At 35.0% G+C, this 24125-nt stretch overlaps 1 protein-coding gene and 1 long non-coding RNA gene across 2 annotated transcripts in view; one reads left to right on the forward strand and one right to left on the reverse strand.

Moving 5' to 3' along the window:
• LOC119076707 (tyrosine-protein phosphatase Lar-like) overlaps nucleotides 1-24125 on the reverse strand; it is a 130792-nt gene that overhangs the window by 22243 nt on the left and 84424 nt on the right. The window contains exons 3-7 of the mRNA XM_037184031.1: nucleotides 18304-18539; nucleotides 9426-9479; nucleotides 8458-8569; nucleotides 8346-8396; nucleotides 5689-5866 (exon numbers count right to left, since the gene is read on the reverse strand). Coding sequence (XP_037039926.1) covers nucleotides 5689-5866; nucleotides 8346-8396; nucleotides 8458-8569; nucleotides 9426-9479; nucleotides 18304-18539 — 631 coding nt within the window. The remainder of the gene's footprint in view (nucleotides 1-5688; nucleotides 5867-8345; nucleotides 8397-8457; nucleotides 8570-9425; nucleotides 9480-18303; nucleotides 18540-24125) is intronic.
• LOC119084355 lies at nucleotides 617-17631 on the forward strand. The gene is made up of 2 exons (XR_005089097.1): nucleotides 617-655; nucleotides 17577-17631. It is a non-coding gene; the product is annotated as an uncharacterized LOC119084355 (long non-coding RNA).

The following is a 24125-nucleotide window of genomic DNA, read 5'->3' on the forward strand; positions in this document are numbered from 1 at the left end:
TCAGTCACATGGTGGCATGGCGATTTATACGAAGAGGCAACTCATGGCCTATGGTGATTAGACACTTGCTATTACCTAAAACTAATAGCCGTAACCGTAACAAAGTCGGAAATATCAAAAAACCCAACATTCGCTTTCTCCATAAAAGAAACCATATCGACATAATGTCAATAGTAGAAAGAGCTACAACATGACAATGTTGATAGCGCCATCTTTGGGAAAATGTACAGGTCAATTAGTGATGGTTGTGGTATTCGCATACCACCCACGGCTTGGAGAATTCACAACGTATGGGACGTTAACACACGGTCGATTTGTGAACAATCTAAGTCGGGAGAGATATGATGTAAAATCACAGTCCATATGATCAAGAGACTTGTACAATAGCACAACAGGCCCATCTGAGGCTTAGGTGCTGGGCTTACACCCTCCCATCTAATCTAATCTAATCTAATCTTTATGGAGTTTTATCGATTGGCATACTCATCTGGGTGAAATGTTGAGTTAACATTTTCTTCTAAGTATTTCACACACATGAGTATGCCATTCGATAAAACTCCATAAAAGATGCAACCTAGCAAATTCTGGCTGTTATTTTTTATAAACAACGGAATATCAGCGTTATAATGTACCATACCACTAAACGCGTGGATTAGTGATGTGTGGGCCACCCGAATTTTCGGGCAGTCCGACTTTTAAACCCGACCCGAACTGGTTCTGGTCTGGCCGGTTTCCAGTTCAGTCGGGTCGAATCTGGTCGGGTTTCAACGTCATTCACAGATCCATAACCAAAAAATTATTGGACCGACGAAACTGGTATGGAGCCGACGAAACTTCGCAAAAGAGTTGAGGTTATGATTCTGTGGATGATCTCGTTCGTTTTGGGCTTGTTAAAAATCGTTTTTATAGTACGATTGAACAGACCTATGATTTAAACGATTGATAAATTTAACCGTCATCTTTTCGATCGAATCTCTTTGTAAAATATAGGGCTTTGAAAGACACTTAAAACGGTCATAGCTTCCAAACAAGCGACATTTGCAAAATACAGTGAAACGTCTGTCAATTAGAATCTAAAACTCTAAAACTTTGTCTTTTAAACGAACTTTCTGTTTGCCATATTTTACTATAATGGGTCGCATAGCTCACACTTAAAGCGCTCATAGCTCCTAAGTTGCCACAATAGCGCAATGTGTAAGTCGAGACTTTACATTGAATTACCAGTTGTAGGTTCAAAAAGGATTTAGTACCGATACCACATACTCTGTACATTACATGATTCTAAGTCTCGTTTGTAAATGTCATTCAGTCAGCAGGGCAGAAGCCTCGGACGGCGTTGTGTTGTCTTTAAAAATATTTATTAGGGATGTCGTTGCATCAAAAAAATGTGTCCGTTTTCGGTAAGATGTTTTTCAAACTAATCTCTCATATCTAAGGCTTGATTTCCACTTACCAAAAAAGTACTCCATGTGAGAAACAAAATTGGATTTTTTTTCAATTTTTGCTTTGTTTACTTGACAGCTCGCTCTCTTACGGCTCTCACACGCAGTACTTTTTGTTGAGTGGAAACCATACTTAACGATTAGGTCGCATAAAGAAAATTATTTTCGCTTATTTATCATGCAATTCGGAAAAAATTCATTTAGCTACGACTTTCTTCCATTCACTTCCACCAGAATTATGTTCTCTTGTTTTGTTTTAATAACATTTGGTGTAAAAAAAAGAAAATTTACGAAATTTAATTTAATTTTTTATGAGCAGACAAGGCAAAATTTACCGTCTTGTTAAAGAATATTTTTTAAGTTTTCTATTAACACCAACACACATTGCAGAGCGTCTGGTCTCAAGGGCACATTCCGCAAATTTATGTAGTCGTTTTTACCACCGCAAATAATTTACGGAAAAGAATTGTCTGCTGTTTATAGTCCAGCTTTGTGTGATGTAATAGTCATTTACATGCTACATGCGTCGAAAACTGTACTTTTCATATTTCAAGCACTTCTTTCGAAGCTCTCAGCATGTAAAATCCCTTAAATAACTCGGGATAAAAATGAAAAATCTCATTTTCGTGTGTTCATTGGCCTCGGCTTCGCCTCGGATCAACAAAATTCACACGAAAACTCTGTTTTTCATATTCTTATCCCTAGTTTTGTAAAATACTATTACATGCTACTTGCGTCAAAAACCGTAATTTTCATTTTCAAGCACCATTTTCGAGGCCTTTCAATGTAAAATCCATTACATAAGAAGGTTAGAAGGATATAAAGTTGAAAAGTATAGTTTTCGTGTGAATTTTGTTGATCCGAGGAGAAACCGAGGTCAATAAACACACGAAATCGAGACTTTTAATTTTTATCCCGATAACTTAAAACCATTATCTTGTACATAACATCTTGTAATTGTTGACCGTCTTCGCCTCCGATCAACAAAATTAACACATGAACTCAACTTCTCACCTTTAGTTATGTTAACCTGTCACATACGGCCATTCATCTGTTATCGATAACGACGACAAAAATAATGACAAGCTCTGGGTAATGTGGTTGTTTATACAGGAAAGGTCATGTTAAAAAATTGAAGTACAAGATTTGCAATCAACCGATTAAAAACACTTTGATCGATAGAAGTAATAGAACCGATAATAATACTGGTCAAATACTTGCCGTCTGTAACAGGTTCAATAGCGTTAACACAACTAAAGTAAATATATAAATAGGATTGAAAAGTACAGAACTCCAGTTTTTGTGTGATCGAGGTACGTAAAGTTTTGTCTATAGTGTACCAGCACTCGGTTCAAATCATATTGCAACGATAATTTAGTTCAAATCAAATTATCAACAGTCAAGGTGTATACCTTTCTGTATACCCAATACTGTTCTGCATACGTTTCAATGTTCCCGACAGGATGGCTTGCACCACATCACTAAATACACGTTTTACATTAATTTTTTAATTATCGAACAACATCAGCAAGCACAGCCAATGTACTACTCTACCAGAAACATTATTCGAAAGCATTTCCACTAAAATTTGACGGATAAGTTTGCTTTTCATTCGTTTTTCCTTTGATGGTTGTTTGGTTTTCATCTGGACTGAATAAAAAAAAATCTCGTTGATTGAGGTCGTATCAGAATGGTAAATAAAAGCCGGTTCAAACGATTTTCGATTCGGAAGCAACGTTGAAATGTTTGATTGAATTACAACTAACAAGTTAAGTGGCAAAGTAGTGAACGACATACAGCGAAAATACTTACAGTGGCTAACATTGGAAAACCAGCTGTAGTATGGAATTGTTATAGGTCAATGTTTCTGAGAATCACCAAATGTCGAATGTCAGTGCTATTAGGGAACGTAGATTGTTCTAACACAAACGAAATGTCCAACACAAACGGAAACACAAACTATTTTTCTTTGGGACAATGTGGCTCTTCCAGAGAAGAACCGTTTGTGTTTCCGTTTGTATTTCCGTTTGTGTTGGACATTCCGTTTATGTTCGAACAATCTGACGTTACCTAATAGTTAGTACATTAATACGGCTGTACATGCGTTCACATCTGACCCTATTAGTGAACGTCAGATTGTTCGAACGCAGACGGAAACACAAACGATTTTTCTTTGGGACAATGTAGCTTCGCCAGTAGAACAATCTGACGTTCCCTTCTCCCTAATGCCCCTGCGTTATGAACGATCTAAATAAGATGCCGAATGACATTATTAGCTGTCCCGAAAATAATGTCTTGGTCTGACGGATTTCCCAATTGTTAATCGTCCAATCATTGAAACAAATGCGGTGGACGAAACTGGACTATAATCAGCAAGATTGTGTTTGTAATAACCAAAGAATTCAGCTCTGCTTCATTTGAAACTTTGTCAAAGCAATTTTCGTTTTATTATTTCAAGCACAAAGCTACAATTAAATTCCCTTTACGGAACTTTTTAATTTTTTTTTATTTTTGAAACTGAAATATAACATGAAAACTTTCCCCCCCAAAAAAAATCCCCAATGGAAATCGTTAAACTTTTAATACACCGAAAAAAGAAGAGAAAAGAAACGAAAAACCGTCTGTGGTTAATAGTTTATTGATATAGAAACTTGAACTTTAATGTTTACTTGAGAATTAGTCTTCGCATTAAAAAGGTTATGCAACTGCGGATAATATTTTTATAATTTTTTTCTTCAAAAATGACGAGGAAAAAAGTTTTAAAAAAAATGGAGAGATTTTCAAGTCAATGGCAGCTTAATCAATAAAACATTTTTCCCGCTCAATAAATATTTAAATTCTCATTTGCTACCAACAATTTTATTAGTTCTAATTCATACGTCAAACGAACGATTTTTATCCCAGTCCCACTTCAATTAATGCTTTTCTGTGAGCTTATAAATAAGAAGCTTAGTTTCCAATGCGATTTAATCGATCACCTTCACAAAACCGATAGAAATAGAGCACGGTGAGCTTACATTGGCGAATACATAGTATCTATATATAGTTCGTTGAACGTTGTTGCGCATAAATAATGTCGAAATTAGTTTCAAATTATATTAGTGAAAAAAGAGAGACAGTTCAGAGTTGTTATCGGGGAAAAAAATAATTGTGAACTGATGATGAAAATTGTATAATTTGTTCGAGAACTTTTTTTTCTCATTTCATTTTGTACATCTCGACGAAGCGGATTTGCTGGTTAAGCCGTCGGCAATCGACTATCCATTATCATTAGTGTTATTAGCATTGTTTGAGAGCTTTTGAAAAACAGCCTACCGAAGTGGGACAAATTTTAAATGGATTTTTTTATAAGTGTCTGGATAGGTATTCGACCTTAGAAGTCAAAAGTACTTCCAAACAAATGCTAAACGATTCTGTGTCTAGTAAGAGGAGATCGAAAAGCAATTATAGACCTTACTAACAGCCTTTCACGGTCAATAACAAGTTCACCGGCTAAATGTGACGTCCGAACCACGCCTCAAAGTATTGTAAATACTTTCTGAGGAAGGTTTGGTTCTTGATTGATATCTCGCCTAAAAATAGGCTAGACATATGTACACAAATTAATCACATGAGTCATTCAGTATGTACATCATTGAAGCCACCAAACACACTGCAACTCCCTAAACTATGAAGTTTGAGTGAACCCTAGGATGTTACCAATGCGATATAATCGCTCGGAAAATTCCATCTGGAATTGTGTGACACGGGAATCGAGCTCGGGCCATTTTGGTGGAAGGCTAATACGTAACCACTGAGTCATCCCGTCCGTTATGATATGAGGAGTTGGATTTTTTTACTATTTGATTGAACTTTTAGCGGTTCCACTGCATCCGAAATGCAACGAAAGAATAAAAAACTGATTGGCACTGGTCCATTTTTGGCACATAGAAAAAAGTCCACTGGAAAATGCGTCCGATTTCGGTGGGATGTTTTTCAAAAGAATTCCTCTCAACTCTCAACGAACTGAGGAATTTTAAGGCAATTGCGGAGCACTTTTAGCTCTGCTCTCGCCCAATAAAATATCAAATGTTTTATCGACATACGTAATATTTCGGCATTTTAACCTTCCACTCTAATTCACCAACCCGAGCTGTAGTGTTGAACGAAACGTTTCCCATCGACAATATTAAATGCAATAATATTCCAGCACATAAATCGACTCAAATGTAATGAGGGTTACAGGCCTTACGATCTAGATACTAACCTTATACCACCACGACTTGTATCGTAATTCAGCATCCGCATGCCATGCTTCCAAATCACAAAATTGGCACGATGAGGAATCTTATCGATAATACATTTCAGTTCGATGGTACTGCCTACACGATAAAATTTCTCTGGGGTTGATACGCCTCGGTCGTCATCGATAGCTATGTATGGTACTGTAAAGGGTGATAAAAGTAGAAGAAAAAACTTTAGGTGGTGGTTTTACTTTTTTCGGTATGGAGAGAGAGAACACATGAACATTTATCCATCCAGATGCGGAGATGGTAAAGGGAATTAGAACATCATCAACACAAAATAAATTTCATTTAATCGTCGCTTTTATTGAATGTGGGAACGTGTGATTGTGAAGGTCGTCGATGGGATGGGGTTATGGTTAAATGAGATTGTGGTTTGTAAGGTAATCAATTGTGTGTGTATGTGTGGTTCTGGTATAATGATATCCTGGAGTGTTATACATATCCTTACTGGTTGACATGATAATAATGTTCTGAGTTTGAATAAGAAATAATCAGTTAAATGAAATCGAGACTTATTTCGAGTAATGTGAGTACTTAGTGCCTTGTTGCAAATCAGAATTTAAATGTTCAAAGCAATATCGTTTAATATCTAAGCTGAATAAATCGCCATCCAACACTATCATTCCGAAACTCTAAGTTGAAAATCATAAATTTTTGCAGAACATTATTGTGGGAAGTGACGCTATATCATACAGAATGGATGCCACGTAGAAATCACCATCAAATTTAACAGTTCTGAATACATCTAATCGAAAGAAATATGCCAAGCACATTCTGAAGTTTGGAAAATACGGGCCGGCATCATACACTCTCCATCTATTTTTATAGACATTTGTGGCGGTATAATGTGTAGTGTGTGGTGGATTATTGTTTTATGTTTTTTGAAATAGCGCACAAAAAATAAAAAAACGAGCAGTTTATCGTTAGCGTTCTTCTTTCCATCTCATAATCTTATAAGTTTTAAAGAAAGAATCCGGCTCAGTTCCGGAAAAGTCTGTATACCACGTCTATCTTGATATTTGCGTTACTTTAACTTTGGAGCTAGAGCTAATCCTACTTCAATTTCTTTACAGATCAAGGAATATTTCGTCTTTTTTCTTAGATTTTCCAACGTTTTCCCGAGTTTTCCGAATTTTTTGTTGTTGAAAAATTGAGGAAAATATCGGAAAATGTCTGAAAAATGGGAAAATGTTGGAAAATTCGGACTGTAACAGTGACTATAACGTTATGAAATTAAAAAAAAATTGTTTTCACCTAATTACCAATCTATTATAGGCTGATAGTCCATGTACATTTCAGCCCTTAAGAGGCATCGATGCTTAGCTACAATTGTAGCCTAAATTTGCGTGTCTCGTATTTCATTTTTGATATCTTTTCATTTGAATCTTTTTGGAAAAATGTACTTCCGCAGAATGTGTTATATAAAAATATGTTTTGGCTGTAGTCGTTCGACCTGCTCTGAGAAAAGTTAGCTGTTTAAGAGCAATGGAAACTTTGCAAATTTGTAGCCTACATTTAAGCGGGAAAATATTCTTTTTTTTGATGATTTCTCTGTACCAAAATCTTTTTTTGAAAATGTAAAATCGGATGATTTTGGGGTGATCACTTGCAGTAACCTTTTCACATTGTGTTAATTTGTGTAATATACACAGCTTTCCCACCACAAACCGATTTTTCCTTTAGAAGTAACACTATTTTACGTGCTTTAATGTGTTTACTAAAAAAAAAACAAGATTTGGTTCAGAGAAATCATCAAAAACGAATATTTTCCGCCTAAATGTAGGCTACAAATTTGCAAAGCGTACATTTCTCTTATTAAAATTTTCTATAAACATCTCAGTTTTCTCAAAACAGGCCAAACTTCTACAACCAAATCTATTGTCTGTTGAAAGCTAACAAATTCGTCATCGTTATTGCAATCCTATATTTTTGAAAATGGATTCTGGTGGAAAGATGTCATCGTAAGCTAAAATCCAGTATGAAAAAAACGCCGAAATGTATGCTTGTCATACCAACAAAGCATCGATGTCTCTTAAGACAACCGCTACGGTTTTATATCTATGTCAGATTATTACACCATCCCATATTAAAGCCATTTATTTTATGACTATCATTTTTCATTGCTAGTAGGCGCCTAACGAGGATAGACCTAGTGAATATATCAGCATTAAATGACAGGAAAAGAGCGTGTTGGTTTAAAATGACGAATGAAATTTTAAAATTGAAAGGTTAAACTTTCGAATTTTAAACCATTTCTGTTGTCTGTCACCGCAGGCCTTTCAAAAAAACATTTCATTTTACTATCATTTTGAACCAATACCGTCATATTGGCAAAATATCGGACTTTGTACGATGTGTGAAGGCTGAGATGTAAACTAACAGTCCCATCTGCTCCAACAGTCCTAGCTCTAATCGTACTCAAAACAAATGTTTTTTTTTTGGATCAGGTTTGTGTAATAACCACATAGATTCCTGACGAGGGACTGACATGAACACATGATGTCGGTCTATTTAGCTCAAAAGTACATAACAGATAACTATGCGCCGGATCTCTAAGTCGTAACTTAGAAGTAAACACACTTAGAACAATTGCAATCAGTTTGATAAAAGTACTCACCAACAACCGTTAAATATACCAATAACACCAGCGGTCGAGGATGAGCGGACACTGGAAAAGTTTTTAAAGCTATTAGAATGGTTCCAATATCGAAGGAGACGATAAATAGTACCTTGACATTCGTAATGTCCCTCATCACGTTCGTTTGCGTATTGTATCAATAATCGCCAGTCGTTGGGTGCTTCGAATTCCAGTGAATACCTGGAATCGCTGCTGTACGTGTGCTGAAATAATGTTTCCGTGAAAATTTTTTATTGTTTCCACAAACAGATATCAGTGTTAAACAGATAGCTGAATGATTTTCCAGGAATGTTCTGTTAAACGAATACTATGAATGGAGAAGATGAGTTAATTTTCGCTATCTCTGCAGTGGTGTAATGGATTTTCATGTATTTTACGATTCTCGGGATGCAATGGATCTCTCAAAATCAGTTCGTGTGTAAAGTTGTGTAGATATCTCGGAATAAAAATGAAAAATCGGATCAACAAAATTTCCACTCCAAAAGTCACACTCATGCTCAAATTTTCAACTTTTTCTCCCTGGTTGCGGAAAAGTCACTAAGGGTGATAAAAAGTGGAATTTTCGTGTGAATTTTGTTGATCCGAGGCGAAGTCAAGGGCGGCGAAAAAGTGTATGAAAAATAAGGTGTTAGTAGCATTTAACATGTAACATTACACCACTCTATGCGAGACTGTATACGATGTATGCGATTAAGTCTTTGCTTGTAAGTTAGTGGTTTTGGCAAGTGTGAGCTTTACGGAACGAGCCGAAGGCGAATGCAGCTGTCAAACAAGCCGAAAAAATAACTGACAAGCAATTCCGTAAGATATTTTGCATGCTTGTGCACGGTAAGCTCATTTTCACTGTCACAAACAGTGACAAAGTGTATTTTAGCGTATAACATAAGCATGTACATTGTACATGCATAACTATTATATATTTCCAACCAATCAAACTAACATCTAAATTCTCATTCAGCTCGTTCCTGACAAATTAATTGGAGTGACTAAAGTATATCACTGTACGGCTTGTATTGCCAATAAAATCAACCACAATATAGCAATTAATCATTGGCTTACCTTGTCAAACGTTATAAGATTCAGTTCATCGCCTCTCCGGCGCACCCATGACACCTGTAAAAGAAAAGTAATTAAGTGAAATGGTGATGTGGAAAATGCAATTTTCACTGCCATGCATTCGTAGCTCTTTTCACTAATCGAATCAAATACTTTGACAGTTTCTCACAGCGTATATTGAGCGGGGAATTTGTTTGCCAATTTGCAGAGTTTTCCAGTTAGAGTAAATTTTGTGAATTGAAAACAATTTTAATTTTTAATTGTTTCCGATCCAATAAACACCGCATCGGATTTTTCCTCATCCATCCCATAGTAATGTAAATTCAATCGAAACATTTTGTGTGCATCAGTATATTAGAAAACGTGAGAATACACAAAAGCAAAAGCGATCGTAAATAAATAAATTAAATTTTTGTTCCATAAATCGACAACTCAGTGCAAACAGAAAATTATTTGTTAAATTGTTATGTATTGGCAGTCCTCATCCTCTTATTGATTCGGCAATACCACCATTTATACCACCAAAAAATAAAAATAAAATAAATTTCGGGAGGAAATTGAACCCATCCCAAATATTTAGATTTTGTTTTTGAAAAACGATTGCTTTCATTTGATAAAGCTTCTTTTATTGCTTGTCACTCACGAATGAAAAATGAATGAATTTCGAAGGTGAAATTTCGTGTGCTGGGGGAGTTTGAGATGATTTTTTACGGGTATTAGATATTATCGATGAAGGCGAATTGAGAGGATGGGTGATAAATCCACTTTATTTTACCGACGGAGAAAGAATACGAAAAAAAAATGTTTAAAGCTCTATGGGAAATATGCAATAAGTTAGTGTGGATGTTGACTGGAACACCTTTCAATTGGTTTATTTACATTGTGTTGTGACTTCAGTGTACGGGATTATCATTGGAGTGATGAGCGGAATAATTTATTAGGCATGCTAAAGTGGATTTTTGAATGATGATGTTTGGTATTATAATTTGGGGGTTCCATTAATTTGCTTTTTTTTCGCTCTCCCACTCTCTCTCTCTCTCTCTCTCTCTCCTTTTAAAATCGTATAAGGGAACTGTTAAATAATTTAACATCAATTCATTGTATGTACCTGAGTCATCAATCAAGTTTCCATTGGTTCTCTGCCCCTAGTTTAGATGTTTATTTGCGACACCGAGTTTTTAAGTTATCACAATTCTTTCTGAACATTCAGTAAAAAATGACTAAAAGCACAACATGGTAATGTGAACAGGCAGAAATTGTACATTTTTCGAAAGTCAAATTAAGAACCGTGATAGGAGCAGGTGACACAAAAATTCGTAGGACAGTGAAAAATGCCTGATAAATTAGTTCACATTTTCTGTCAACATTTTTCAAGGATCTATTTCGCAAGCACTTTTTAGACATTTTTCACGAACTGTCCACTCATTTAAGTGTTACATGTAATTATTGAACAATCCTACCTGGCTTTTTCTAATCACTAGATGAATAAGTATTCGCTATTAGACATTTATATTTGACATATTACCTTAATCAGGTAAAAAATCCTCTGCTATTGGTATTTCTAACGGTTAATAATCAACAAAACACATACCACGTGACAATCGTGACTCACAGACATCGATATAATATAGGGTAGATCAGTAATGTCATACAAATATTTGAAAATAATTGAAACTCTGCATTTTTCAATTTCCTTTTTCTCTTCCTTTTGTGTTGTGATTCGTATTTGTTGCACTTGTATGTGTGCTCTGTGTATCGATGCTCACACATCAATCTCTGATCGAATGGAAGCACAACAGAAAATTCAAGTGCAACATCGAAATGTCAAACGTCATCCACAGAATCTACAAAATGTATGGAAAAGCGTTGAGGTTATGGCTATGTGGATGACGTTTGACAGTAAACTACACTCTGCAACTGCACTTGGGACAGATCTATATCGACGACACAAACCATACGTCATGTCAGAATAATGACTAAGAGATCCATCTACGATCTTAGATGGAAGCACATGCACAAGATTGAAATGCTTGATATTTCATTAGAATATAGAACTACTTGCGCAATAGGCCCATTTCATGCCATGGTGCAGGGTTCGTCCGGCTGATAGACAATCCCAATCCTAATCCTACATGTAATTGTTCGTTGGTAATGTCATTCAGTCAGTTAGGCAAAAATCCAGTTGACGGTGTGTGTTGTCTTTCAAGTGGAACCAAACTTTTTAAATTTAAACTTGGTGCCAAACGTGTCATATGTACGTATGCATAAAGAAAGCACGTCTTACTGTGGATTTACATAGCAACGTAAAAGTGACAGATGCAATGTTTTTTAAATACTGCAACCCGAAATTTCATTCATAAAATTAAAATTATGAATGAAATTTCGAGTTGCCGTATGAGAAAATTTTTGCATCTGTCACTTTTACGTTGCTATGTAAATCCACAGTTACTGTCCATTTAGAGAGCGACGTATGGGCGACGTATAGTGTCAAAATTGACAGAATTCTTTTGTTCCAATGTTCCAACGCATCAGTTATTGTTCTGTGTGGAGAAACTTGCATGACGTGTTGTTTGATAAGTCTCCTGCTACAGGTAGTTTTCTTCACGATACCAATTAGATACACAAATATTTCTGAGTAATGAAAAAGCTCAGGTGGTTGGTTCAATGGTTCATCTCCCCACTGCCGTGTAGTTAGTCCGACCACATACATCGAGCGACGGTGATTGAGTTAGTTACCTTGGTTCATCCACCACTGACAAAGTTCACCGTACACAATGTGCCGAAAAGAGTGTACACTTGTGCTCTGGTATATAATGAACCAAGTCTAGGAGAGAGAAAAAGGAGGGTTAGGACCTAATTTTCACTCGTGGATCATTCAAGTCAAAGTCCTCATGTCCAATAATCTCTGGGGTGAGCCCACAGGGGCAAGCTTGTTATTACGAAAATCAAGTCAAGCCAGTCAATCTTTTCATATCTTTTGTGGCTGTCTAATAGACTTCATTGTGAAATGTTGTACTCGACCCGGTGCGCCGGAGACAAATAAATTAATATTAACTATCGGAAAACCCTTAGATCCTTAGAAAATCTTTTGCAGAAAATTCGGGAACCTCTTTTTTCTGAAGAGTCCTACTAATGTCTTAAAAACCTACGAAGATTTAAGATGATTGCAGGAGAGGGTAATCAAATTTCCGCCGAAATTCAGCTGATTCGTTATTCATATAATTCTACCATGGGCACGCGTGTACTGTTAAATCCGTATAAACACTCATAATCAGTTTTGTTTGTATGTGTGAACCAGCTGAAAATCAGCTGAAACAAACTAAGGCTGCAATATGATTGCCCTTTCCTGCATCCATATTCAACAAAGTAAATTTCCTGAACTTCACAACTGTCTTTTATAAGAAGCTATTTGTAAATACATAACTTCAATAAAACTTGTATCTTCAATCAAGATAATGTTCGTTTGCGTGAGGAAAGGTGAAATTTTTTTTGAATCGGACACACCACTTTTGTTTCCGCAAGTCTATGGTGCTATCTATAGGGAATTTCAAGGTGATCATTTCGTACAAAAAGTTTTTTTTTTAAATGACCTCTCCAGCTCGGGGCGACTATTAGAAAATTTCAAAATCAAGACTTTTTCAGAAAATTTTCCCCCGAAATGAAACGACCCGGCCGGTTTCGATCTAATGGTAGTTTGTAGAGAATTGACAGACGATTCTAATAAAAGTATCGTCGGGTCGAAAGGTTGTAGCTGTGAGTCAGGGTGAGGCATCAAAGTCCAATTTTATTGTTTTGTCAATGAGCACCTCAACCGATTTTTCATTTTATTGGCTTAAAAAGAAGGCTAGCACATCCCATTTAACATATCAAAAAATTGGGAAGGGGTTTTTCAATTTTTTCAAAAAATCTTAAAAAACTTTCTTATGGGTGCCCACATTCCTGGGATTTTTTAATGGAAATGCATAGAAAGTTCGACTAAAAATGAAATTAATTGCTATATACTTGTTGTCTCTGGTCTACCGAACAATTATATGCAGTAACAAGAAATTTAACATTTTTACTTTGTGAATGTGGACAACTTTCACTGATTGTTTCACCATCGTGAAGCTTCCATAAAAAATGCAAGGAAAGGTGAGGATTGAGGATCGAAATTGCTATAAAAATAAAAATCGAGAAACCACCAAGCACTAAGTAGTTATAGAGCAATCAATCAATCTCTGACGTACCCTGTAACCTTTTTTTTGTTTATTGATATGAATTTTCAATTAACGCTTAATCAAAATATACCACAACATTATTACCTCCTCAAATTAAAATCGAAATTATGTTGAGAATTTGGTCCAATAAAAAAATTAAAATTATTATTTGACAAAGTATGAATGACAAATTAACGATGAATGAAATTTACCGGAAAAAATATCAATATTATATTAAAACGGTAAACCAATGCAACCGAGTACACTTTAACGGACTTTTAAAAAATAAATTAAAAAATAAATTCATTCGAAAAAAAACCCCAGCCCAACCGAAATGTTTCCAACCATTCGCCGTTTTAATGTTTCCAATAACACTTCACCTCAAATTGAAAAGTAAAACACACCGAATTTATTTTATGTTTTTCGATATAAATCCAACACATATAAATGATGACATGGAAAATTCGTTAAAATTGTTTTCAAAATTGAACATAAAATATGTGATGAAAGCACAATATGTACACAATGGTATGAAGCGTATGGTTAAAGTTTCTTTTTTTTCCTTCTACTGTTCATTTCAATATTTTTCCTCTTATTTTCTTCTTGATCGTCGAGAGCGGTGCGTCGATCTGGAAAAATTGACGACGCGTTGGATGGGTGTGTCTATCCTAATATGGGAGAAAAATCACAATGAATATATACGGGGGGTGATATCAAACGCCAAAACGAAACAGCCTTTCCGGTCAGGAAATTGTTTCTTTACGTGGGTGCAGAAACTGAAACAAATTTTTACAAAAAAAATAGAATGCTGTCTGTCTAGCCGTGAAGGACTGGATAAATATTCACGTTATGGTAAACAGGCAGAAGCGGTTTAATCGTCGAAACTCAAATGAGTATCCTAAATAGAAACATTGGAGCGATTTGAGTACCTTATATAACACAACGAAATCACTCAATGGCTCAGTGTGTTAGTCGAGACATCTCATTGAATAATTGGATGGCCAGTTGTGGGTTCGAAACTCAACTGCAACACAACGAATTCGCTTGATGAGGTGGTCGTCCACAATAATGACTTCTGATTGAATCGGTTATTGCGTTGGTTAATGCGAGGTAAATATACATAGTGAAGGTAGGTATGCAGACCCTCAGGGAATAGCAAGAAATACGGATCCAAAGTTTCGGGTGAATATTTGATTTGTTATGTTGCATCCGTGACATTTAACAGGATAATGTTGTTGGAGCTGCGTTGTTTAGTATTGAGTGTTGGCGTTACCTTCCTTAGGTTAATGCGTCTTGGATTTAGTACCGATGATGTCTCTTATTTTGTTCGTCGATAATGACATTCAGCCGTTGACTATGTGTACTATGTTTTTCAAATAAATTGTCATTTGTAAACATTTGCACTCGCTTCGAACTTCCCCTCCTTATGACTTATAAGTCCCTCTTCAAATGCGCAAATGTGCCTTTACTATATCGTGATCGTGATATTGAGAAATTCACAAAATTTCACCAAAATCAAATTTCAATAGAAAATTCACCAAATGGTACTAGAAAATTCACCACATTCCACTCGAAAATTCACCAAATTCCACTCGAAAATTCACCAAATTTCACTAGAAAATTCACCAAATTTAGCGTTGCAATTTAGTGAAGTAACTCTAACCTGATATTGAACATTTTGACAAATGCTACAGCAGAAAATCAGTTCTAAAACCTTTGGCTTTCGAGAGACATTACCTGTATGTACCCTTCGGCGACATATTATATAGTTTTTGTTACAAACTCATTCTTCCTTTTGCTATATGCAAAATACCATTGCAAATTACTAAAAAAAACAGCTTAGGCCAAAATAACAACGGCATATCGATAAAAATCAGCTGCACACTCCTCCAGTACCACCCAGCAACAGAGAGTAAAAAAATGCCATATCTCCACCGTATTCGAAACATTGTGTAACATCCTTTCAAATTTAAAAAAAAAATGTGTGCGACATGACAATATCATACAGTTCCGACTTATCTATTTTTTTCTTCTCCCTTCGTCTTCTCCTCCAAACCATTTTGCTTGATTATAGATGCCGATTTGAGTGGAGTGTGAGCTTTATTTGGAATATTACTTTGAATGACGTCAATATTGTGCATGATATATTTGAAGGGGATGATGTGACACTCAAACGGTTTTTTTTATATTTTATGCCATGAACTCGCAGTGTAGATTTTTGAGATATTGAGAACAGAAAAACGGAACGGTGGAAGCTTTGTATAATTGAATTATTTTTGGAATGTGTTCCGAAACGACGAATAACAGTGTTAAATGGCATTTTAATTTAAATCAAATGAAATTAAAGGAATTTAAAAGTTCAATGAGATTATCAATTGAAATTTTGGAATCGTCGGGGGCATCAGGTTTAAATTTTATATAATGCAGGTGCTGCTAACGAATAGTTGGGATAGGAAGATAAATTTAATATGCATTTTTGTACATGTAAAATCGGGCCCCACCACTTTGGTGAGTCATGTCCCTTGTCTTTAAAATTTTTGAATACATTTTTATAGAATTTTGAACTGTCAACAATATAATAGTGGCTCACATACACAATAGCAGCGATTTTCTGTACATTTATTTCATTCCACGCCAAATTGCGATTTAAGTTCTCAATTAAAGTTTAAGGCTTACACAATTGGAAAACAAAGACAAAAAGTTGTTTTTGTTTACTAAAAAGCACTGAAACGATAGGGTATTTTCTCTCACTGTGTGTATTATGGCTCTCGCTTCGCTCGCAAACTTCACACTCATGCTGAGCACTATTTACTGAAATTATCGTTTTATCGACAAAATTGAACCCACCTGAATGAATTGACAAACGAGACTAAGATGGATACAGAAAGACTACATCGGGACAAATTCCGAGACGCAAACCAATTAACTGATTAAATTAAATGTTGCGGTTGAATTTCGAATTCACAACTGGCAATTCTATGTGGAGTCTCAACTTAAGTATAGTTTCGACTTAAAAAGAGCACTCCGTTTAGCCTCCGTTTACATGACAGTTGTAAAATAGAACAAAGGAACTGTCACGTAAACGGAGTAAAAAATTGAAATAAATTCAATTTCCACTCCGTTTGCGTGACAGTTCTTTTGTTCTATTTTACAACTGTCATGTAGACGGAGGCTAAACGGAGTGCTCTTTTTAAGTGGAAACTATACTTTACACACAGCGCCATGTTGATTACATTACAACAAACCGGCTGACTTTATCGACTTCATCACATCAGTCAAACCAGTGAAATCACCTGGGAAAACGTAATAGACAATCTAGCGTCAACCATATGTTCCACATCCACTCAAACTTCACACATTTATCACATTAAATTTGCTCACATATTTGGCAAAGATATTAGATTCCTTCCATCAATTACAATGCCATTTACAATATTCGAAAAATGTTTTTAATAAAATAATTTTTTTAATTGAATTCCATTTCAATTCACTTTATTACTCTTCCAAACAAAAAGTGGAACAAAATTCAATTCGAAAATATTGTCGATCGCTTGCCAAAATAATCAAAAAAAAAAAAAGTTTAGAGAAAAAGCTCGCGATGAAGATAAAGCCGTAGAACAACTTTATGTACCCGCGCGAGCTGTAAATCATACAACCGAAAAGTTTATGTATCCGCGCGAATCGTAAATCATACACAGAAAATAATTTTACAAATAATCATGGCTACGTTATGTGCATGCAGACAGAGCCGATAGATTCATTTCATGGATGTATATAACAATATTGTTGAAATTTATCAGTTTAATCATTTAAATTTTCCCCGAATAAAATTGAAGTAACTTTCGTGTATTTTTGTTATGAAAACGTTAAGCCGAAAACACACGAACAATTTTGCGTTCCTGACATCGAGAACTATGCTGCATTTTCCATTGTTTAGCCTGAGGTCGGATTAACATAGAAATAATAATTGTCGATCTCAACAACTCAAAATTGCTCGTGCATTTTCGGCTTAAGTTCATATACCTATTGCTATCGATTCATTGTGATGAATGCCAAACTGTAAATTTGATGACATGTGACTCACTACAACTGTTGACACACATCTACCGATACACAATCAACTTGGCATCATTCAAAATAGTCAATCATTCAATGTTGGGGTAATTTATTAATTTTCATGTCAGCCTATACATAGCCGAATTTCGTTAAGCTTTTGTTAATCAAGCACAGAAGACATATTTATGTAGTGACGTAATCCCATTTCAAATGCTTTTGTAATGTCATTCCAGTGATATTTTGGGGGGTTGGAAAAGTTTGCAACAATAATTGATGTATCAGTTGTGTTCGAGACGAGAGTTTATCGAATATGATCTGTGTGCTTTATATGTGAAATCCGAAATTTATTGTATTTATTGTGTTGAAAACGAGTGATAAATTCGGGATTTTTATGATTGATGGAAATCGTTGCGATACAATACGATGAAATAAGAGGGAAAAAAATTCAATTGAATATTTCATCGCGGACATATTTTGACATAAATGTTTACAGATAATTGGGCGGTGAGCGAGAGGAGAGAGAGAGAGAGAGAAAAAGGGATCTACTTCCACTGTTTGTTTTAATTTTTGTCGATTTTTATTTTAAATTAATTTAAATTATTCAGCAAAATACATCGAATGATACTTACGGTTTTTCCATTCAAATCATTTACTCGACAGTGCAAGTATACGGTATTTCCCAGATGTGTGGTCACATTTACACTACTACCACTTTCATCGAAAAACGGGAATGGTTCATGTGTTGTGGTCTCCTCAATGTCATCATTATCTTCATTTTCCGGTGTGTCTGTGAAAGGCGATGAAAACTCTTGCCAGAAATTTTTGGGAAACGAATCGAATGGATCGCCTTCACGTGGCTTTATAACTGAAACAAAAAACATTATTCGGTTTAGTTTTCTGGTAAAGCAGTTCGGTGTAATGTCACACCTAAGAAGCACAGCCTATTTTTGGTCATTTGAACTTGGCATGATTTTCCATTAAAATTATTTAAAAAAAAGTTAGTCTCTCTTTGAGCTCTCTATAAAAGATGGCCTCCTCAGTCGAAAAGAATTTAAAATATTGCTACTGGCTTTTGAATCGAAGTGAACACAGACGGAGCCGAGATATTAATGATAGATTTTAGTCCCAGTAACAAGACGATGCTTTACTGCGTATGCTAAAATTCATCAAAAAGTGAACGCAACGACTAATTAATGAAACATTGACAAGTACCCCAAGACAAGTTATACCAAACTGGTCTTCGGTACTCTCGCTCGTATCTGAACATGTTGAAAGAGAAGTAACATGTTTTGTTTTGGGGTTGTTTTCTGGACTTTTGTGATTATCGGGATAGTTATACGTCAGCTCCAAAAATTTCGTCACTCACATGCTAAAACATTGTTCCAGTATTAGATCTTTCGACGTGCAAGCGACCACAAAAATGCTCAATTCGCGCCGTAAGTGCGGTCAGAATTAAAAATCTTTCTCACGCAAGTCTTTCTAACGCAGCGTTATTTTCAAACAAGCGTTGAAATGTATTTTGCGGTTCACTTTTTTCATCGACTCGTTCACTTGAAATTCAAATTTTAGGCACACTTACGGCGTGAATTTACTGAGAATATTTTATCGCCATTGATTCACTCGCTAATTTTGTGAATTTCGCAGACGGTTAAAACGCACAGTGTGCGAAATCACCAGCACTCGAGCCCCCATCTAAAGTTCAATATTTCGTTTAGCGTATGCAAATATCACATCCTAAACGTAATGCAACAGAGATACGAAATGTATTGTTGTCGAGGAAGCTTCCAATTTATCGTGATGATAATACGGTTAACCAGGCACTAGATTCCTTTACAATTGAAGCGGTGTATCGTGCTTTTTGTTCTTCGGTTGACAGCGGTAATGAATTCACAATTTTTTCAATGGAGATGATGTCCCATGCTTTTTGGATCGTTTTGTTTTCTGGAAATTTGTTGTCATATATCGTAGACCACAAGCGTAAGCTGTCCGTGTAACTTGCAATTTGTTGAAATCAAAGAAATAGCTAGTTCAGAGTAACACTTTGGTCATTTTCCCGCAGTCTCCAGATAAATGACGCATCTACATCAATTGATATTTATTTTTCTATTTTAATAAAAAATGGTATTTGATCAAGTGGAAACGACGGCTACCTGTTTTTTCTTATTAACGCCCAATTATTATGATGTAAAAGACCTTACTGAATTGAGTTTTCATGGTCAACGGTTCATCAGATCTTTTTTTTTCAGTTCACAATGAAATATTTTGGCCTCATCGCTTTAGTTTGTGTTTTCCAATCGTTTGATTTTTCGTTGGCTTGTGTAAGTTAACTGTAAATAGGTGACAATACGTTTCGTTCGATCGTTTCGGACCTTGAGTACTGTGGGCGTTTTAACACTAACAAACAATAAAGTCAAGAGGCGAAAAATTACGACATAATAAAGAACCTCTGCGTGCCTGTGTATTAATTATGTCGTGGTTAAAAGCTGATGAACGCTCTCTTAATACTCTTTGGCATGTTCTTTTGTAACATTTTCGTGCATGGTGTTTTTTCAATACAAAATAAAGATATTGCAAACATTGGAAATGATTTGAAAACTGTTTCTTAATGATAAATGAGGATGAATCTTCATATTAAGACAAAAAAATCTAAATTTTTATGCAAAATCTGCCAAGTACAACAAAATCAATCGTCGTTCCGAACGTTTCTAAAGTGAGAAAAATTGTATGCAGTCATCGACGGCAAAGGTGTTTTCTTATAGTTTCATAATTAAATTTGAACCATTACTTAATTTAAAAATAAGAAGAAGGGCATAATCACAGATTAAGTTAAATTTGATTGAAAAATTAATATAAAATAATTAAAAATATCACCGTTCCGAACGTTTCCTTAGTAAAAAAATCCAAAACATCATACCGATAGGCAAACATTTTTCGAACAAACCGCTACTAAAGTGCATTAAATTGGTATACAAATAGCGCTTTGCGCGCTATTTTACATTGAAAACAAAAGATTAATGACGCCAAATACCGCACCGGTAGCAACCAAAAATCCGCTACAAATTTCTGTAAAATACCGGTAAATGTATATTTTTAACACTAGTACGACAGTCCCTGTGTGTTAGTACAAATTGTGAATTCTCACTGAGCGTGGAAACTGCCCTTTACAATTTTGTCTTTTCTAGAATGGTCACGATGTTGAATTATTGGACTATGAAAATGGTCTGGATAACAATATGAAGTTTGAACAAGGTGCTAAATACGAGGTCACAAGTGATTGTAGGGTGTTCGCAAGCATTAATTACAATCCAATCGACGCTATTCATTCCACATGTCTTCTTCAGAATACTTCTTATAATTCTGAGACTGTAAAAAATTGATTTTATTCTGATTATTATTTGTTACATCTTGCGCAACAGAACTGACTTTTTTTATGAGAATGCTTGTCCTGTCCAATAACGTTTTGTCAACGAGAAACCGAATAATTTAAAGTATTTTCGCTTACAGATATCGTATAAACTCAAAACAAATTATGGAGATCTTTTAACTGTCAGGAACAAGGATATATGCCAATTCATGTCAGAGTGTGGCATTGTGGGAACTGAATGTCCGGCCCTTCCAGTCAGTCAAGTCACTTTCTGTTTTCGAAAAAAATTAGATTTTTTTCTAATCTTTCTTTTATTTGTTACTTTGAATTAAAGGGACGGGCTACCTTTAAATTGGAAGGAGATGTAAATTACTCCACATATGGACCACTTTTGGAAGTGTTTGCTGGACCCGTTACACTATTAATTAAAATTTGTTACGATGAAGACGAGGTAAGATTCTCACGGCTCTTTCATGGAGTACTTTTTGTAGAGTGGAATGGACACTTAAGCATTATACAACGCATAAAAACCTTAGAGACTCTCTAATAGAGAGGCGAATTTGTGAGAGAATTTCATATATTTTCTCTCACATATTCGTCTCTCTAAGGTTTTTATGTGTTTTCCGGTAATAACGAAACTCTTTTGCATTTCTTTTTTACTGTTACTTGATTTTCTTTATTTTTCAGATCCATCCAGATATTTTTGCTGTAAGGGCTATCATCAAGAAGAAAAATTTTGTGTAGTCATTTTAGTTGTTGCAAATAAATGGTATTGTATTCCGTTTTATCCGTTTTACCAAAAAACAAGGCCAAAAATAGGAAATTCCGACCAGTTTCTCTTGTTAAAATCTTAGATTGTTCTTATTTAAGTGAAAATACACCGATTTTGAGATGGGAACTGTCGAAGTTGTCTGATATTTTCAGTCTTCTCCCGAACGTTTCTTTATTTTCATACTTCGAACTTCGAATTCATACATTTTGGAAACTAACGGAGAGCGAAAACCAGTTAAATTTAGCTAATCTGTGCGTCAGCTGTCACAAAATTACGAAACGTTGGCTATTTGAAAAACTAGTTTTTTTATTTGAATTGGCAAAAACCCTCAGCAATAGAACCATTCTCATAAAATTCAATGCACACGTGCCAGCAATACAACTGTAAACTAACCAATATTTTAGTAATATCTCGAGCCTGTTGATTACAAAGATAGATCGAAGTTTTCGCTAAATTAACCAACACCTGAATTTTTTTTTTATTTGATTAGATGTAGAATATTATCATTTAAACAAATGTTTTTAGTTTTCCTATATTCGCGTTACTGTTTTTATTTTTTGCCATGTCTGCCAGAGACAACAATTTTTTTTTTCAAGTTGACATTCCAAAAAACTTTGGATGCTGCAATTCTTACACAAGGACATAATTTTGTGATTTTGTAATTTTTTGAGCAACAAGCTTCGGTAACTGTTTTCGAGACAAGTCATGCCTTCGGCTCGGATATTGTCTCGAAAACAGTTACCGAAGCATGTTGCTCAAAAACTTACTCGAGAGTTTGCTCGTATCACAAAATTGTGTCTGCAGTGCCTACTGTGATTTCATCAGCCTCCGAATATTTTCTATTTTCGTCCTAGTAGCAGTGCTGTACTTTATCTGTCTAGAACGATAATCTCGAGCTTATCCCTCTAGGGAGTTTTTGTTTATCTCGATATATCTGTTCTCGACAGATAAAATATGATATGCACCTATTGCCAGACTGTTGTTTCGACGTGTAGGCATTATGGCCCACGCCTTCGGCTAGGGCAATAATGTCCTACACGTCAAAATATCAATCTTGGCAACAGGTGCATAATATATATTATTTCATATAAGGACTTGATCGAGTTTTCTTTATTAATTTATTTCTAATTTCAATAGTGAAATTTTGCAGTTATTATTCAATCACTCAATAATCATGTAACTATGAATGTTTAGAAGAAGACAAAAAAGCAAAATTCATCAACACTAAAAAACACCACATTTGAAAAAGATTGCAATGGCTCACACTTCGCTATACGGATATTTTAATTGAAATCACTGGACAAAATCAATACTGTCAGTCAGTTGATGTTAGTTTTTTTACGTCGCGTCGTTGTGGAATTTAGTTTAAATTTTTAGTATCGTTAAAAACGTAACAAAAGTAACAAAAGTTGTGCTTGCGAATATTGATTTTGATTTCAGTTTTGATATTTGTCTTAGTGAAACTTAGCAGAGAAATGATAAGCGCGGCAGCTCGTGGTTCTTGAATGATTTGACACGTTTATCATTTCTCTGAAACTTCTGTTCTGTGAAATAATTTTTTTTGGTTCTAATGTTGATTTCAAAAATGACCGACGTTCCAATATCATTTCTAAAAAAAAACAAGACTACGTGTATTGTGAACAAATATGTACAAAATTTGAAGAAATAAATGAAATTCATCCTAGTTGAATAAAAAAAAAAACATGAATTAGGCCCCACTGTTTTTTAGGCCTTTTTAAATTTAGGGAAATTAAAGTAAATTGATTTTTTTTATTGAAATGAGGAGAGTTAGCAATGACCAGTGATAAACACACTGGATTCTTACTTGTACAATGCTAACTGTAGCACCGACCAGTGATAAGCTCACAGAATGTTTACTTTTACAATGGACTTTAGCACTCTTACATTTACAATGCTCACTTTAGCACCGATGTTATAGGTTTCGCCCGAACAATATTTTTTGTTTAAATACTGGTATCAACCAATTCATTAAAAATTATTGAAATTAAAATCGTCTTTCGAATTATTTTAAAATTGGAACAAAAGAATTATGTCAATGAAAAGTTATTGGAATGCGTTGTTTTTTTGTTACTCCACAAAAGTTAAAAGTTATATAAAAAATTGAATATTGTTAGGAATTATTAGTCCATCATTTTATATTGAGCAGTGTACGACAAAATTTTTTTTTTTAATTAGTTTTTGAAAGGCGTTCAGATTTTCCATATCTGGTTCAGGATTTTTCGAGTTATCGTGCAATCAAAAACAAGATAAAATTGCTTTTGAGAATTACTTCAAGATCATGAGTACTAAGCTTG

Source organism: Bradysia coprophila, chromosome II, assembly GCF_014529535.1.
Source record: "Bradysia coprophila strain Holo2 chromosome II, BU_Bcop_v1, whole genome shotgun sequence".
In the NCBI taxonomy this organism is placed as follows: Eukaryota; Metazoa; Arthropoda; class Insecta; order Diptera; family Sciaridae; genus Bradysia; species Bradysia coprophila.